The sequence below is a fragment of the Zerene cesonia genome, chromosome 2 (assembly GCF_012273895.1).
Source record: "Zerene cesonia ecotype Mississippi chromosome 2, Zerene_cesonia_1.1, whole genome shotgun sequence".
In the NCBI taxonomy this organism is placed as follows: domain Eukaryota; kingdom Metazoa; phylum Arthropoda; class Insecta; order Lepidoptera; family Pieridae; genus Zerene; species Zerene cesonia.
In genome coordinates this window covers 5,081,448-5,101,032 of record NC_052103.1, presented here as the reverse complement: position 1 = coordinate 5,101,032, position 19,585 = coordinate 5,081,448, and the positions used below count along the sequence as shown (strand labels likewise).

The 19,585-nt window shown below is 33.3% G+C and overlaps 2 protein-coding genes across 3 annotated transcripts in view; both read left to right on the top strand.

Moving 5' to 3' along the window:
- Positions 1 to 1,955, top strand: part of LOC119834010 (apoptosis-inducing factor 3) — a 6,523-nt gene extending 4,568 nt beyond the window's left edge. For both annotated transcript variants that reach the window (XM_038358286.1, XM_038358294.1), the window contains exon 4: positions 262 to 1,955. In XM_038358286.1, the coding sequence (XP_038214214.1) occupies positions 262 to 1,560 (1,299 nt within the window). In that variant the 3' untranslated portion in view covers positions 1,561 to 1,955. The remainder of the gene's footprint in view (positions 1 to 261) is intronic.
- A 2,621-nt stretch (positions 1,956 to 4,576) lies between these two features.
- LOC119832659 (signal peptide peptidase-like 3) lies at positions 4,577 to 19,503 on the top strand. Its single transcript, XM_038356366.1, has 10 exons — positions 4,577 to 4,754; positions 6,519 to 6,650; positions 11,688 to 11,839; positions 12,782 to 12,910; positions 13,687 to 13,863; positions 14,468 to 14,630; positions 15,085 to 15,221; positions 15,405 to 15,520; positions 15,870 to 16,028; positions 16,243 to 19,503. The coding sequence occupies exons 2-10, from the start codon at positions 6,580 to 6,582 to the stop codon at positions 16,318 to 16,320; spliced, it is 1,182 nt and encodes a 393-aa protein (XP_038212294.1). The 5' UTR covers positions 4,577 to 4,754; positions 6,519 to 6,579; the 3' UTR covers positions 16,321 to 19,503.
- Positions 19,504 to 19,585: the final 82 nt, after the last annotated feature.

Sequence of the window (19,585 nt, the reverse complement as noted above, 5' to 3'; positions counted from 1 at the left end):
TTTTTATCCTGATATTCCTACGGGATACGGACTTACGCGGGTGAAACCGCGGGGCGCAGCTAGTATTGTATAGTCGCAATTCGAGTTTAATAATAAGAAAATTTTAGAGTTGTAGTTTTGCTTTTAATTTAAAATTATCTTTACCTCTAGGTGGTGACGAAGGCTCAATTTTGATAAAGCCTGACTTACTACGCCATAATAACTCTAAGCAGTAAGTCCTTTCCGTGACTAATTTCTACGCGTTTGTTATCTTAATTACAGGTAAGAGCTAAAATAGCAGACTTGAAGTCCAACAAACGGGTGAAAGACACTCATGCTGGATCGCCATGTGATGATACATCTGTTGTTATCATCGGAGGCGGGCCCTCTGGTGCTACGTGTGCTGAAACACTTCGGAGTGAAGGATACGCGGGCAGAATCACCCTCGTATCCAAAGAAAACTATCTGCCTTACGACAGAGTTAAAGTGTCCAAAATCGGCACTGCCACTGATATTGAAAAGCTACAAGCCAGAAACGAACAATATTATAAAGATGCAAATATCGAAATCCTCAAAGGTATCGAAGCAACGAAGGTTAACACGGACGAGAGAATTGTAGAACTGAGCGATGGAACCAAACGTAAATATAGTTCGCTCTATTTGGCTACCGGTGCCAAACCTCGAGTTCCCGATATTCCTGGAATTGAATTAAACAACATCTTCACGGTCAGGGACTATGATGATTCCATGAATATTCTGAATAGTTTAGGTTCCAATAAAGATAAGGATGTAGTGATCTTAGGTCTGAGTTTTATAGGTTTAGAAGTTGCCTCCTCGTGCGTCTCGAAGGTAAAGTCCATGACCGTTGTCGGCAAAGACACAGCGCCACTCGGACAAATATTTGGGTCAGAAATAGGTAAAAGTCTCCAAACCTTATTTGAATCAAACAATGTTAAGTTTAATTTTGAAACGACGATTGTTAAATGCAATGGAGAGAATGGATCTATAAAGTCTGTCGAGCTTGCAAATGGTGTCGTGCTACCCGCAGATATATTAGTATTGGGTATTGGAACTACATTTTACACCAATTTCCTTGAAAATAGCGGTATTTCTTTACTACCGAACGGTGCGGTTAATGTTAATAATATGTTGGAAACAAACATTAAAAACGTATATGCTGGTGGTGACATTGCACATGCCCCAGTGTTCGTTAAAAACAATGAACAGATGGCGATAGGACACATTGGATTGGCACAATATCATGGTCAAGTCGCAGCCAAAAATATTTTGAAAAAGGAAACGCCTCTCAAAACGGTACCTTACTTCTGGACGATGCTATTCGGAAAGTCTATTCGTTACGCGGGCTGTGGAAAGCCTGTAAGTTCTTTAGTGGATGGCAATGTTGATGAATTAAAATTCGTTATATTTTTCTTTGATGAATCTGATAAAGTTATATCTATTGCGTCTTGTATGCGCGACCCCGTAGTTTCGCAATTCGCTGAGCTACTGTATCAAGGTAAAAGTATTTACAAGAAAGACCTTGAGAATGACCGTTTTGCTTGGATACAGAGCATTCACTAAGTATTATTTATATATTCAATACAAACATGTATTTCAGTATTAAGCGTGTTAATAATACGTATTTTGTCTTCATGTTACAAGAAATTTAAAGAATTTTATGAAAAATAGTTTAATTTTCAAGTGTTATATAGTCATTCACATCTGTCGCATTAAATGCTTAACAATTTAAACAAAATAACTTTAGTCTGTGCAAAAGATATTTTAAGTATTTATTTTTAAGTGAACAAATACCTGTGATTTTAATACAATTTACATATACCATGTTTCTATATAACACGATGTTTAGTGTAAGATGAGAAGTAATATGCCCATGAAAATAAGGAAAATGATTATTATAATAAGTTAGGCCTGGCTTGATAAGTATACACGGTACAAATATAAAGCTTTTGAAATATATTCTAGCGATTGCTGTATTTATTTTTGTTCAATATAAGTCTTTAATAAAATGTGGATTAGTTTAATTTTTCTACACAGCAATATTATATTGCTAACTAACTACCATACTGTGATAAGTGGGAGTCGGGCACGCTTGGGCGACGAATTGGCCAGCTCGCCAGGAAGTACCACATCCCCACAGAAGACCGGCGTGAAAGCCGGAGAACCGTTTCTTTTTCCTCTCCTTGCCCATTCCATTCCTTATTTCCATTCGTCAATCCTTTTCATGTACTTTACCTCATAAAATCGGGCAGCAGGCACTTCCTCTTCGAATATACTTTGGCGGTTGTCAACGCGATCCACCAGCACCACTAGGACAAATAAAAAACCAGACACCAGGTCAGGGGCTAAAAAAAATTCACTTCACGTGAACAATTAATATTAAGTAGTTTATATAATACACTTAAAGCAAGCGCATCCTGCAGGTTAACGCAAGCTTTACTTGAGTCTAAAATTTTTTTAACTTTTAAAGCGTATTTGAAAGAGGCAGAATATTATTTTTAGAGTTACTTAATCGCAAATAACTTTTCCTTTTTTTGTGAAACGTAATATTTGTCTATCACCTTATTAAATTTTTGTCAAAAAGTGCCCATTGGTTTTTCGCGGCTAACGCACATACGATAGGTATACCATATTGCATAGCATTCATTCTATTTGAATAATATGTATTGAAATAGTCGGGTTACAGTTTCTTTTTATAAAAAAATTAATAAACTAGCTTTCCACATGGTCTACAAAATATTATACATAGTTTATTTCCGAAAGAGGCATTTAGATTTTTTACGACTTTAGAGATGTAATTATATATCTAGTCAAATATTCATTTCAATACAGAACATGTTTAGAAGCCTCTTTTCTATGCGGTTGCATGTATGAACAGACCATAAAAAAAAAATTTTCTTCAAAAAAAATGAAGTCTAATATTTCTTTTCTTTATTTATATACTAGGTCCGCAGAAAAAACTACCCGTCACAATTGAAATTCATAACCAGGTTTTTACTATACACAAAATAATCTTTTTGAAATATATAGGGAAACAAAAGAAGAAAGTGCCTGTGCTATTCAGTTATTTTATTAAATACATTTTCTATCTATACATTACATTATATCTCAATGACAAACTACTTAAACATATATTTAATCCCAACTTTCCTTTGTTCGTAAATGCCCAAGTCTTTCATACAGTGTTACATCATTTTTGAATATTCTTCTTGTAATATTAACAAGTCTTTCTTTTCGTGCTTCAGCTTTACCTAGTGCTTTACAGTGACCAAAGCTTTCAGCCTGAAATGAAATACAAGATGAATATCAATAGATACTCTAATCAATGTGTTAATTGGTATAACCCTATAAAACACATATTTTTTTAAGTTTCTGAAGAATATAATTTGAAAATAAATATGGCTCATTAGTGTTTATATTTTTTGGGCATAAAACTAATCTATCATCAGAAATTGTAATAAATAGTTGCCCAAGTAGGAAGGTAATCTTGTTTTACATGTGGGAAGAAATCAAAAAGATAAGTCTTTTGAAGATCTCCCGAAGATGTATTTTGCGGGGAAAAGAGAGCATGTGGGATTTTCACCCACTAAACCTACTCGGTGGGCAATGGTGGGTGGCTAATAGCATATTAGCAGGATCCTCGGGATTTCCTATAAGACGCAAGAATGAACCCTAGAAACGAATAAAGGCGATGAATGTAGTGTTTTTTTTTAATTACTTTTCTTGTCTCGGTCTATATTTATGTTTATCATTATTATAAGTAATGTTTTATCTTACTTCTGTCAAATAAGGATGACGAAGATACAACATATTTTGTTCTTCAATTTCCAAATCCCGTTGAAACTGGCGAAGATGTTTGGGTTCCACTCTTTTTACTAAACGGTCTTTTCCTCTAAAAATGTGACCATTAGGAAGCAAATTTCTACGTAATAGAATAGCCGTTAATTTCATCCTAAAAGTTTTAGTGAAACGATAAAGGCTAAATTTTACAAACAATTTTTTTATTAAAATTTAATTCCAACCTTATTTTAATATTTTTGGAGGTTGTTACACATTTTATGAAGATTTTATTTTATAATTTGACGGCTATATGTCAATCACAGTATTTTGCACTTACATATGTCAAATGAGAAACACAGAAAACACAAACGCAATGCACTTATCATGTTATCTTATGTTACTGATCACCTATATAGCTCGTTATGAAATGCTTTATTTTAAATAAATGTAGTCATAAAACCAAATCCTTTTTGTTTCAATGGTGAATTAACAATATTGCACGAATATTCTTTCAATATAATTACTAGCTAACCCGGCAAATGCTGCTGCTTTACTCTTATCATTTATGTGAAATACATAATGGCCGATTTCCAAACCTACTCGATATGCATATCAAATTTCATGAGCAGTTTCGGAGTGGTGTGGTAACTAACATTGTAACACGAGGATTTTTCATGTAGTATTTTAATCCATGAATAAAACATTTGATGTTGTTTGTTGGTTATGGTCTAATTAATGTTACTGATCTGTAGGACGCCTTACGCTTACCTACGTACTCTGTGAAATACTGATTATTTTTGCTTTATCTTTGGTTACTATGGCTGTCGATCGACAAGCGTAGGGTAGTGATAAGTTTCGTAAATATTTTCTGTGTTAATTGTTTTTAAATGTGAACTATCTCACAATTCATAAATAAGCGTATAAGCATGGAATTAAGTGACGTATAAGTGCAGATAAATTAAAGAGGCCCTTATCTGGTTAGTGTGTAATTGATATTGATATTGCTATTGCTTCCGTGTATTTAGTCTGCTTTCTAATATTTTTAATGAATTTATCTATTTATTTGTACTTTAATTCTTTTTATTATTCGTGTCACAGTCGCGGAACTTTCTTTTTCAATCACAGTTAATTGTTGCTTATTGAACGTGCGATATACAGTTTCCTTTCACTTCAAATTGTGAATTTTATTCGTGCTCTACTTATTTCGGTATTATTCGGCTTTGTCTTGTTCATTGTTTAGCAACAGTTTTATGTATCATTTACTCAAAGAATAGATGAATATATAGACAGAAGCGATAAAAATATTGGTTAATGCTATCCTATAATTCAAACTGACCCACTTCGTAAATAAATAGGTAATCATATATTTTTCATTATCTAAAAATTAAACTTGCTTTTAAATTTACTTAGATCTAAACCGAAATTTTCTTTATTACATATTTATATTAAATTATCTAAATTTATAAGTGTTTTGTTTTAATAGACCACTCAATTGTATAAGAATCTGAATTTATAGTAACATCATAAATAATTTTATATTTTTGTATTGCATTATGTGAATGATTAATTATTAAAGGATACTACTGGTTCTATAAAGATTTGAAGGTATTTGATTTATAAAAAATATGAGTTTCATTTCTGTAGTCTTAATTTTTCATCATATTCATTAGAAAGAAGAAAGAAAGAAACATTTATTTGGCTCCAAAAACAACAAAACATTACAATTATTACAACACAATATACAATATAACAATGACAAAAAAAAACAATACAATTAATACACATTTCATTTTTTAAAATGCTCTAATTTTCAAAATAATCACACCCACAACCACATTAATTTACTAAAGATATATAGGAGTATATTCTATATTCCAAAATTCTAATAATTTGACGTAGTAAATTATAAATGATTATAAAATTGCAATCATCATACTGTTCTTATATCAAAGCTACATTTATTATTTCTAATCAGAATACAAGTGAAAACAAAAATCATGAGCTATATAATATACAAATAACATTACAAATACAAATTTTATTTCCTTGTTATGACACACAATGATGTCTCATTTATACTCAAATGTTTTGATATCATCATCTCACCTTGCATACTCCTGTTATGAGAGATCATTTTGTTATTATTTGAGTCATGGCCTTGCACAGATTTGTATTGTTTTATAATTTGTATGTGAAACATCTTTACTAACTGATAAACATTTTTAAAAATGTTTCATGTAGGCAGCTGTGGTTTGGAGGCATAAACAGCTACAAACCATTTCATCACCAGGCTAAATATTCACACTGCAGTCCTCTTATGAGAAGTCCTCCACTGCACTGGGTTGGCAGATTATCAATTTGCTGGATTCGTCACAATGTTTTCCTTTACCATACCCCTTTAAAGCGGACAATGCATTTGTAGAATTGCTATTTTTTACAAATCTTCTGTGTGTTGGTGATCTATTATCATCAGGCGATTCACCAGCTCAATTGCTCAATCTAACATAAACAATAATAAAATAAGTGCCTTAAACAGACGTCCCATACTTATCTCAGGGAGTACTAAACTGATTTCCAAAATCCTTTCATTATTGGGTTGCTGTGATCGCGAGTGCTATAGAGTATAGACTATATATCTACCACGGACAAAGCCAGGGCAGCTAGTACATAAAATATAAAGGTTCACAGGCTTTTACAGAGTTATGAATATTAGATTAATATATGATAACATTTACTCACAGGGCTCCAGGCTACCTCCCAGCAGTGAGCAGTTGATACCTTGGTTGTTTAGACGACGGAACAATGGCCCAGGTGGGAGCGAACATGGAATATCAGGAATACAAATGGGCATACTCAATTATGGATTCTTCTAGGTCAGTTATAGTCTTGTGTTTTTACTATGACCTTATCTATGGATATTTTGTCAGTAAACTCGATAATTAATAGTAAGTTTTTATGACATATTCATAATATAAGTATCCATTGAAAAATATAAATGTTACATATTAATAAATATCATGGTGTGTCCTTGCTATATTTGTAAATCGCATGCTAGTGGGTTTTTTGTAAAATTTACTAAGGAATGCAATTTTTCTTGCATTGACAAAATTTATAAATTAATAGCTTTATGTCTGCGGCTTCTCCCGCTTAGTCTAATAAAAAATTAAACCACTGAAGGTAATTCCATAGTTCCCGTTTCCTTGCGATTTTCAAGATAAAAGCTTTATTTCCTTTCTCGGGTCTCAAACTATATCCTAGTACCAAATTTCATCTAAATTGGTTTCCAACCACTGAGATTTAACCGTGAGGTTGGCCAAGGTAACAGACAGACAGACGGACGAAAGTTTGTGAGGATGTGTGTATGTTTGTTATTCTTTCACGCAAAAGCTACTGAGCCGATTGCAATGAAATTTGGTACGTAGATAGCTGGACATCTGGAATAAGACATAGGCAACTTTTTATCCCTATAATTCTACGGTATACGGACTTACGCGGATGAAACCGCGGGCTAGTTATTCCAATATTATTATTATCTAATGTCAACATGGTATAATGTTGTTATGTTTCCATGGAAAAAGAAATAAAAGAAATAGTCTTTAAAATAAATAGTCTATGTATTATATTGGTACATAATATCCAATTCTTCTTTTATAGTGTTCTTGCTTTTAATTTTAATGAAATGGATCGCAATCGATCTACGACCGAATTGAAGTCGGTTATCTTTTTTTAAGTATTTGTGAAGATCGATTCTTCAAGTGAGTTTTGAGATACTTCCAGCTGATACCATTAATTGACAGGCTGTTGGCGCCTGTTACGATTCATTACACGGCTCTTAAGCCCACTTGGAAGGCTAATTCAATTAACGGTTTGTCGTTAATAGCACCGTGTATCAAGGTTGCACATACTGTGTATTCTAAATAAAAATTATATAAACTGGCTAAATAAAACTTTTCTAAAAAAATCGTAGAAGGCACCGACGTTCCTGCCTACTAAAAGTTACAAATAATTTATTTATTTAACACTAAAGTGTTAATTTATATTAAAACTACCTTATGCCCGCAGCTGCGCACGCGTTAATTCGTAGTATTTTAATAGATGTTATTATACATATAAACCATCCTCTTGAATGACTCTGTCTAGGAAAAAAAACCCCTACAAAATCAGTTGCGTAATTTTAAAGATTTAAGCATACATAGGGACATAGGGAAAGAGAAAGCGACATTGTTTAATACTATGTAGTGATACTATGTATAATATTTCGTACAACAATTTGTAGTGCATAAAAATTGTGTAATAATATTTCATTTAATTTTAACATAAAGTCAAAGTTCATGTTTTAAGGTTTATTAGTAGTAAGTTTTATTTATTTATTGTTTAGTGATGTTAGCAGAGTGAGACATAGACACAGAACAATTTAATCTATGGTTATTATTAGTGCTATTATCATCATTATTTTATAATAACAGTAAAAGCTAATTAATATGACATTTATTAATTAAATTACGGTATAAAATGTAATACAATGCCTATTTCAACCTCATTGCTTTACAAAACGCAACCCTTAATTGAAATTCACTTAAGTATAAACCTTAAATGGAAATTTAAACAAACCTTTCTACTAATTCCCCACACGCTGAAATAATATATTTTTTTCTAAGAAAATCTTATCAAATGATACATGATGTGATTTGATGGAAAATACTTTAACCAGTTATATTATGGAAAAGATTATTGTGTAAAAATAATTATTTAAATTACTGATAAGAAATTCAATTTCGACGTTTCATCCCCAATATATTCAAATTACAACGAGTAAATGAAAAGTCACGTGTAAAACCTAAACCTTATTTTAAAAGCCTTATCTAGCCCACTTCAACCGGCGTGATGCTGGGGCAAGCAGAAATGTATTGTATAATTTAAGAAATATCAATTTAGACAATTAAATATATATATGGGTTATTACCTTTTAGTTTTCTATTTCATACCGACAAGGAATAGCTGAGCTATAATAACTAGATATAGAGTGCTATCGTGGTCCATGCATGTCTAATTTGTTCACATTTTTTGGTCGGTGTAAATATACGTCTTACTTAATGCGTCTTCCTTATCTAGACAAAGAATTGACTAAATACAACCAACCATACTAAATGTCAGAGTTCGATTTGGGTGCGGAACCCGAGAAATAGTTGTGTATTTATTTCATTAAGTGCAGTAGGTATATGGGAACTTCACACACAATTAAAAACTTTATGGCTGCATATAAACAATAAAGAGCGACGCATTCATCGTTACTACTTCTGTCGTTACTTTGTGGTATTGAATGAGTATAACAGTATCTACGCGCATTTATGTATTGTGTAAATAAGAAGTAGCATTTGAACAATAGTTCCTAGTCGCTGGTTTTGTAATGCTCATTATACGGATGGAGACAAAATGCCAGTTATTATTAAGCACTTATTTACAGTTATAATTTGAGGTGTTTCACCGCGCTCTGAGTGACGACTGTTTCTGCGTTACATTGCAATGTTCCAGGGTGTGAAACATTAACATTTTACATTAAGTATTTGTATGGGTGTGTGTGAAACAGTTGATCTTTTTTTTGGTACTCTGTCGGAATTGAAAATTGTAATATACCAGATATTACAATTTTCAATTATAATATCTGGAATATTACAATTATATTATATTAGAATATTTAAAAATTGGAACCACATGGCAGTCACAAGCGAACAAGAAAAAAAAAGTCATAAAAATCGGTTAACCCAATAAAATTATGTGGCAGCAAAAAAAAAATACGGTTGAATTGATAATCTCCTCCTTTTGAAGTCGGTTGAAAATAGTATAAGAAATACATGTTTTGGATGGAGTAGAATGGTATTTATTTATTTACTACTATTTGAACCCTTTCGAAGAATCTTCGTTACGTTTTCTCTGTTGTCGTTTAATATATTTATATGGATCTAGTAAAATAGAAATTATTGTTTGGAAACTTTTACTATTACTATTATATATAAAAAGGCTACTCTTATGTATTCATTGAATTTTTATTATTTATTTTAAAAGTAAATGTATAAAAAAATATTCTGCGACTAATTCGTGATTACCAATTGTCGAATATAAATGTCGAAAAAAAAATGCGACTGTTGCATGATGGATGGGAATCCCCTTCAAAAATTCGTTTTATTCCGATTTTAGTACATATTTGTCGTTATGGTGGCAATAGAAATAAGAATCAATCTGTAAATTTCAACTGCTGCTTAGGTATCCATGGTTCATGAGATACAGCCTGGTGACAGTCAAAGCACAGAATAATACGTAGAAGTAGTAAAAGTCTTAATAGTACCAACTGTACGTTGGTATATTTTAAACGGAACCCTAAACCTGCGATATGTTTACGAAATAACAATTTAGGAAATTCTTAACGATGGTCACGTTATCTAACTTTTAGGTGGTATTTTCGTTTCAAATCGTTGCTTGTAACACGGCGCGGGGATAAGATAAACACTTGTTTATCGCGACTATGTTTCGATTAAATAGGTCGATAATTATGTGTGTTTCTAGAATATCTTCTTCTTGTTCTTATTTATTTTATTTGTTATATTTGCTATACTTTTTACCTACCTCCTTTTAAGTTACGTTGCTATCTATCTTTCAGTTTGTTGCCTGGTAGAGATCACTTATAAGTGATAAGGCCGCCTTCTGTTCTGTATCTTCCTATTTGTTTAAGTATAAGTTTTATTTTTGTATATTGTTGGCAGCACAATAAAGTGTTTAAATAAATAAATAAATATCTAGGCAATAACTACGACATTATGCTACACTTCTTCTGGTAGTTTCCTTACTTTACACATTAAATTATTTAAAAAAATCTATTCAACATATAGTTAAAGTATACTTATAGATATTGGCAGTTGTTAAATACAGCACATACAACTATATTTTTAAAGAATTTTGTCCACATGTTCTTCTCTTAATTAAAATGTCGCAACGATTTACCTTATATCGTCCGTAGAATAGGAATATATCGCAATATACGTCATGATTATAATTAGTTGTCTACTATTGAAGAGATTGACAGGTATAGTTCTGTCATAGAAACGTCATATGTTGTCATAAGCTGGGGGACGATACTCCTCGCGTCCGTATGCGTAATTCTAGATTTCCTTACGTGTCCCCTGCAAATTGAATAGCTGAAAGACCGAAGAAGAATTAATACTTCAATAATGAGAAAGAATGGTCTTTGAATTCTGTACACTTTATAGGAAACATAGCGTGCGAATTAAAAGGTTGCATCGGCTTCGGCATCGGTTATGAATGAGCGAGTCGCATGTCTATTTGGGTCTTTAATTTTCAAAAGAGCCTGTTTGCGTCACGGCCGGTTAAACGTGTCTTGTGTTTGTAGGAGACACAGGGCTTCAAGTAGATTCTGTTGACTAAGTATGAGCTAGACACTAAATTTAAACTCAAACTCAAACATTTATTTATACAAATAGACTAATTATAGCTCTTTTGAATCGTGATAACACAGTTTTATCCTCTAGCACCGGTTCGGAAAGCAGTTTTTCAAAGAAGAGCATGAAACTCTGTAGTTGCTCTTTTCCGATCATGTCAGTTTTACATTTTCATACATAGGTAATAATATGTTTTTTGTATAATAATAATAATAAGGTTGATTTGCATCCTATAGAAGGTGCTAGGTATGATATGTGTTCAACCTAATAACTTATGTAACTATTCCTACAAAACGATTACGTTTTTTATATTATCATTTATAAAAAAAGTCTAAGCGGATATTTTTTCCCACGCATCTTGCTTGCGGAAAAAATATCATTCGATAAACAATTTTTCGTCCATTGAAATATTATCGTACAAATATCGTGAGGCTTAATAGTATGTAATGTTTGTTCCAGAGTATCAGCTTGCCTAATATCTATGCTGCTCATAGTATACGGCAGTTTTCGCTCCCTAAACATGGAAAGAGAGGCAAGGGAAAAGGCCGAGAGAGAGAGGGAAGCCTCCTTATTGGGTACCAAACCTCCGCCCAGCTCATCGTCTAGCAATAGTAAGTGTAATAATAATTTGTATTTTAACAACGCTGCGTTATCAACTCATTCATATATTTAAAATCGACGTGGTTAAAGTTTGAATACAATGTAATTGTTATCTTGCTAAGAAATTAAAAGCGGAAATGTACATTTTTGTATTGCAAAATAAGCCCGGTAAATACAAAATAATTTTCTTTTATATGTTTGCTTATCTCGAATCGACATACTAAATTACATGATAATGATTCATCATTAAAAGAAAACTCCTGTTCTGTGAATGACAAGTGCTACGTGTTTATAATGAATACACAAACTTTATATTGTTGTATATAAGCACTTTCCATTCTACGCGACTGTTCGTCAGAAAAGGTTATTTTTTGCCGAATCGGTAATTAGTCGGAACGCATAATAAGCCGACTGTCATGTCTGTACATAATCGTTACATGTCGGCTAACGATATATCGTTTCATTGCATGCTCACAATTAGAGTCTTGAGTAAATGGTCCTGTCTAGTCTATGCAAAAACTTATAACCGTCTTAGGGTTGATAGTCACGTTTATTTCATCGGTTAAATAGCTGTGAATTGGGTTAAGGCTGGAAAATGTTACAAAGTAGTTGATGAGGTACATCACTACGGGATTGCGTAAAGTTAAATGATAGCCACAGAAAATCCGAAAAATTCCCTTTTGAAAAATTCAATTAGATCCTGATCCGCTGTCCGCTGCCGCCGTTATACAGTCATCAGAACAGTATAAAAGTTATATCATTACTCTTTCGAATCTTGTGATTTTGATAACAACTATTCTCTAAACGTGACCCAATTCTAACCTACTCATTTTTCTAAAGAATCATTCTGTCCTATAACTCTTATGTATGAACATAAAAGTAGCAATTTAGTACCCTATTACTTGTTCTATAAGACTCAATATTCTCCGTCCTAATTACAAATTTTGAAACAGATATTACAGATGTACAAACTCTGAACACAATGCAGGCGTTGTGTTTCCCGCTCGGCTCGTCCGTGGCTCTCCTTGTGATGTTCTTTTTCTTCGACTCGGTGCAAACCCTCGTCGCGATATGCACAGCTGGTAAGAGTTTTGAATATTAAATAAATAAATTTTTATGGTAAATGAGTATATTTGGATGTTAATTCATATACTTAGTTTGGACAATATTAAACTAACTCGTGTCTAAAATGGCTAAAAAGAGACACATTTCAAATTTAACTCATATACATAATGAGCATCTAGTTTTGGCTTATCACAATTAAGTATCTTTGGAAAACTTAACCTATTTCTAGGAACCCTTCGATATAGTTACATTTTCACATGATATCTACTGATATTTTTAATCATTACAATTATCTTATACCTTTAAACGAGCAATGCTTGTTTATATATATATATATATATATAATTGGAATCTCGGAATCGGCTCCAACGATTTTCATGAAATTTAGTATATAGGGGGTTTGGGGGGCGATAAATCGATCTAGCTAGGAATTTTTTTTAGAAAATGTCATATTCGTGTTTTATTCGTGTTTTTTTTTCCTGACATCTATTGGTGACTAATAATACTATTTTGCTTCGTAGATAGCTGGACAACTGAAATAACACATAGGCACTTTTTATACCGATATTCCTACGGGATACGGACTTACGCGGTTTCAACCGCGGGTCACAGCTAGTATTCACTTGAAACGAAATGAAAATCAATTTTACCGTTATTTTATTGCGCGCCTCACAACACATTAAAAATGAGAAAAGCAGCGACACGTCTTCTAATACAGACCGGGATCCTGTATTACCGGTCATTACTGTAATTTAAATATAACTTTACTATATAAATGCAACTTTATTTACAGTAATAGCGTGTGCGGCGCTCGCGTTCCTGCTTACGCCCCTCTGCCAGTACATAGCGGGCAGCAGCAGCCGCGTGGCGCTCTGCGGCCGCTACTCGGCGCCGGAGCTCGCCGCCGCGCTATTGGCCGCGGCGATTGTCGCCGTGTGGGTGCTCACCGGTCATTGGCTGCTCATGGACGGTGCGTGTTGTGATTGGTTGATTCAGTTTTGGCTGTATATGTTGATGCGTTGGTGGCGTATCGTGGAATTTTCTATTTGTCCTTCGGTTTGTGGAAATAGATACAATTTTTTTTAATGATTGCTTTTATCCATTATTTTCATAGACACGCTTTTATTAGCTTCACCTATACGTTTTTATGTTCCGATATCCGATTCCTTTAGACTAAATTTTAACCGACTTTAAACGGACATATTTAATTTAAACTGAAACGACGTTAGACGATGCACGGCTTTCAAAGCCGCAGCGCTGTGCCGATCGGAGTAGGGGGGTGTTAAGTTTATTCTCGTTACGGAATTTCTTTATTCATTCTTAGCGCTCAACGCCCACGATAAAAGCTATGCAATCCTACTAATATTATAAATGCAAAAGTTTTTAAGGATGTGTGTGTGTTTGTTGCTCTTTCACGCAAAAACTACTGAACCGATTGCAATGAAATTTGTTACGTAGACAGCTGGACAACTGGAATAACATATAGGCAACTTTTTATCCCGATATTCCAACGGGATATGGACTTACGCGGGTGAAACCGTGGGGCGCAGCTCATAATGTTGTCTCTATTACAGCTATGGGCATGGGTCTGTGCGTGACGTTCATAGCGCTGATCCGCCTGCCCTCGCTGAAGGTGTCCACGCTGCTGCTCACCGGGCTGCTGCTGTACGACGTGTTCTGGGTGTTCTTCTCGTCCTATATATTCACAACCAACGTCATGGTCAAGGTCGCTACCAGGTATGTGGAAATGATAGGTCAGTGCTGTTGTTAAATTAAGTATTACGTACGTGTACAAAACTTGCCATTAGGCTGTACCATACGCAACTTCGTACCGATGGCTACATTCCATGATGTATTGGCGAGTATTATATATAAGCTTTAAATGGGACCTTCATTTAAAATGGATAGTTGTGGAATGAATGGCTGAAATTATTGATTTTTTTTGAGAAAAAAATTAAATCATAATTAGTACAGTCATAATGTTTATTATAAATGCTACATTGTGATTGTAAGGGACAGATTTATTCTTTTGTCCGCAGATAATTAGGAGCTAGAGATATATAGCCTACTTTTTACCTTCATTTTACCGCAGTGGCAAATTGTACCGGAAGCACGAGATTTTACCGCGGGTAAAATGTAACAAAAGTTGTTTTTTTTTACCAGATTTCTTAAACGTTTCACGCACTTGCAGGCCAGCGGAGAACCCCATGAACGTGGTGGCGCGGCGGCTGCAGCTCGGCGGCGCCATGCGGGACGCGCCCAAGCTGTCGCTGCCGGCCAAGCTCGTGTTCCCCTCCATGCACCACCAGGGCCACTTCTCCATGCTCGGTGAGTGGGCCATGGGGCATGTGCCGTGGACATCATTTTTTATTTATTTTTACGAAAAAAGAAATCACCTATACAAATAAAAAAAATATTTTCATTTCGACAATGTGATGATATGTTATACGAATTTTCAACTTTCAAGGAATTACAATGAAAAATTCAATATTTCCCACGTAATCTATATAGGACTGGGCGATATAGTGATGCCGGGTCTGCTACTGTGCTTCGTGCTGCGCTACGACGCCTACAAGAAGGCCACCCTTGTGTGTCAGATGGGCCAGGTGCCCGGTCCGAGATCTATGGTAATTGTTTTTCATTTATAATTTATATCACTATACTTAGTATAAAACAAAGTTGCTTTCTCTATCCGTCCATATGTCCCTATGTAAATCTTTAAAACTACGCAATGTGTTTCGATGTGTTTTATTTTTAATAGATAGGGTGATTGAAGAAAAAAGTTTATATGTATAAAAACATCTATTAAACCGCTCAGAATTTAACGCGTGCGAAGCCGCGGGCGAAAGCTAATTATTATATGAAGAAAACCGAAATGATATCTATAGATATAGATACACACGTCTTGTGTATTTTGTAACATCGAAATGAGTTTCCCATTATCCAACAATGACAAATAAATTCATTTCATTTCAGGGTTCCCGGCTGACGTACTTCCACTGCTCACTGCTGGGATACTTCCTGGGGCTCTTGACGGCTACTGTCTCGGCGGAGGTGTTCAAGGCGGCGCAACCGGCCCTGCTCTACCTCGTGCCCTTCACCCTGCTGCCGCTGCTCACCATGGCGTATGTTAAGGTCTGCTGCTTTATTATTCTGTGCACGATACTGCGGTCTCTTAAAACATGACCCTTACCAACTTTTACTCTGAGTCAAGGTCTGCTTTATTACTCATGAACTTTGTGAACATTAGTGAATTTATAATATGTCAGTTAACTACTTTTACATTATATAAAGCTTTGTTCTTCATATTTTTTTTATGAAATATGCTTAAAGTTTATGTATATTCCAGGGAGATCTAAGAAGAATGTGGAGTGAACCGTTCATAGCGCCACCGAACGGCAAACTTGGCGCCGACTTCGACGTGTGAACGCGTCCTTACCCGCCGCCTGACAGCTGCCACATACAGCCGTGTGAAACGGACCGAATTCACTGTCATTTTTAAAAATTGAACGGTATTTCTTTTCGAACAATTCTAACCGGCCTGATTTATAAAAAAGTTTATAAAACCTTTTTTTAATATGTACTAAATAGACTCATGAAAGATATGTGAGTATTGAAGATCTTAAATTATTTTTATTTTGTAGCTAAGACAATGTCTTATGTTTATAGATAACATTTTTATTCAGTAAAAGAAATTAATAGATCATATTTAAAAATATATGCTATACATTGATAAATGTTTCGTCGTCGTTGGGATCGATAGTTCAAAAGCCTGCGACGGTGAATTCGAAGTACCGTGATACTTGTTGTATGTACGAATTATGTAAAAATATGTCTATGATAAGATTGATGTCTAGAAATACCAGTGAATCAAAGATTATTACTAGATATTATATATGAATGTCTAATGAAATCCTACTGTTGTAATTAGGGCTTCTATCCTCTATTCTTATGATTTCAAATTCTCATATGATACACAGTGATTAATTATGTGTGCATCAAAAGAAATGCGTAATGCACTTCGATAAGCCCTAAATTTTTTGCTATTAAAGCTACGTAAATTCGGCGTTAACGTTTATTTATTGCCTATACAGTCCATATTTGTTATGTGCACAGTACGCCTTTGTTATGAATATTGTTACTTTATTCTAGCTAAATGGATTTTATATTAGAGAAATTTGAAATCTTTAATTTGAATTTTATGAAGCTTTTATGATATAATGTTGAATTTAAAATTTTCTAGAGAGGTACCTGCAATAACGTAATTTAAAACGGGACTCGAACTAGTATAAAACCTGTCCAAGAGCAAAAATATTCTTGATTTGTTAATGTGCACTATATGTAATTAATTTTAAAAGTGTACAAATTTTGTTTCAACTCAGGAACATTATGATAATGACTGATTTAAATGCTATAAAATTGTACAAAACAGGCCACAGAAAACATGTGGCTTAAAACAACGCCATTACAGAGATTTTATTTTTCCTGCACATAATTTCAAATTAATAACAAAGCATTAATGAACAAAGTCTTTTACTAATAGTTTACAAGTGAATCTCATTACAGTTAGATAGTTGTAACATTGTTCTACATATTAGAAAAGCTATACAACTCATATTAATTAAACGTTTATATGGATGGCAGTATATTCATGCCAATAAGGGCCGATTGAATATGTCCCTTTAAAGTGACGACCGCCTAGCCCTTTCATTGTTGCTGTTATTTACATCTGTCAGCATTGAAACAGCTCTGTATAAAAAGTAAGTTAACACGTGATTTGGATCTGTTGTCCCTTACTTGAAATGTTGTCCCTGTATAGATACAACATATCTGAACTCGTATCTTAAATAAGATAAATGAGAAAAATCAAAATTAAGGTGGGTATTTGACAACAGAATCAAGCCACTATTAAAACTTGAAATTGTCGTATTGAATTGCAATTAAGAATGTTATATTTTTATGTAATTCTTTATTGCCCTTAGTACCTACATATATATCAGCGTTAAATATTTTTTATCTGTGTACACATTTTCTCGCTTTTTTATCATTGTATTCAGCTGAGTTCGCGCTATAAATCGCGAAAATGGTGATATTAAAGTCATTAATTTTGTTTTAAATCGTGATATTTTAATACTATTTATTGGCAGTGTTAGAATACTCAAACCCGGATGTAATATCCTGCGAAAATGTTTGTAACTTACCCTTTTATTTTTAAAAATTTCACCCAACTCAAAAAAAGTGATTAAATGGTTAAATTCCAGTAAATGATCTCCTTTTAAATTATTGAGAATTAATTACGAGCAATTGTTAGAATTGGAGTTTGAAATGATCAATATAATATTTTATCACTGCCTTAGACTGACGTTAAAAGATTCTTTTTTATATTTATGTTAAAAGTAATATGAACAAAGTGGTCTAATATAGACTAAAATGAAATTGTTATTAGGACAAGATCTATTGTTGTAGAATGATAGGATTAAAGTCGGTGTAACACTGCATTATGTTATGTTTTTGGATCTACTAAAATGCGAGAAGCTAACAGCATACTCATAATATAATAGTTCAGGCCTCGAAGATAGCTCTGGTGAAAATGTTCGAGTATGTCATGCAGAAATTAATAAACTGAAATCTTTTAATAAATGCTTTGCAGTAGAGTCATAATGAGAGCTGGATGCCTGGATAGCAATCAGTATTGGTAAATGTCTTACATTGCATCCAACACCATTTTTTATAACCCTTATATAATGGAACATCTTTATTCTTGAAGTTCATTCATGAATACAGTGAGATCTCTTTTTTTTTGTCTAACATTTGCGAGATGTGATGTGTAGTTTGACGGAATAAATTAACAATTTCCTACTAGAAAGAAAGGCTAACTATGACAAAGTAGATTCAGATTTTCATAACCGTACACTACACTCCTTGATGTCTTCGTGAATTGTTCTATTGATATACTATTGCGATGTATAATTATAATTCAACCTATTAACTACTAATTGTTAAGTATAAAGGTTTGCAATTATATACAAACAACCTGTTTTCAGATACTTTGTATGATCTAAGTAAAATAAAAAAATGTGTCTCATGGATATGTGTGATTTAACTTTTTGTGAATTTACATTGTACTAATTTTTAATAGTTGTTAGTTATTATTTTATTAAGTTTTATGATGATAAGGAACTTAGCCTAATCAGTATTTTCAATGCAAATAACAGTTTAAGACTCCAAATAATTTACAGTCAGTGATAATTTTTTTTAATGTTGAGCTGTTTTTGCCCATTTCTTTTTTTTTAACCGTATTAAAATGTACATGTAATTGAACATTTTTCACTTATAACATTTGACTGACTGTATGACTTGAGCTGTTATATCTTGTTTTTTACTAATAAGAGTTTAAAGTAAATGTCTGATCTTTATTATCAGCATTTTTGTAATAGAAATACATTTTGTTCAAAATTATAATAAATATCAAGTTTTTGATGTGTAAATATCTAAAATGTATGTTTTAAGGATAATGTAATATTGTTTCACTGTCCCATTGCATCACATGTAGACTATTCTGTATATAATTTCGATACATGACATTCTACTTATCCAATAAATTGGAAAATGCATTTAATATTTTTATATTGTATTTGTGGAGGTTTGTAACAATACTCAATAAAAATATTAGATGGATTGTGCGTTTTATT

Bases quoted from the DNA above. Each gene is read 5' to 3' on its own strand.
- LOC119832659 (XM_038356366.1), top strand. From the start codon at position 6,580: ATGGCCCAGGTGGGAGCGAACATGGAATATCAGGAATACAAATGGGCA. The intron at 12,911-13,686 runs GTAAGAGTTTTG...CTTTATTTACAG, and splicing joins CGTCGCGATATGCACAGCTG to TAATAGCGTGTGCGGCGCTC. The intron at 14,631-15,084 runs GTATGTGGAAAT...ACGCACTTGCAG, and splicing joins ATGGTCAAGGTCGCTACCAG to GCCAGCGGAGAACCCCATGA.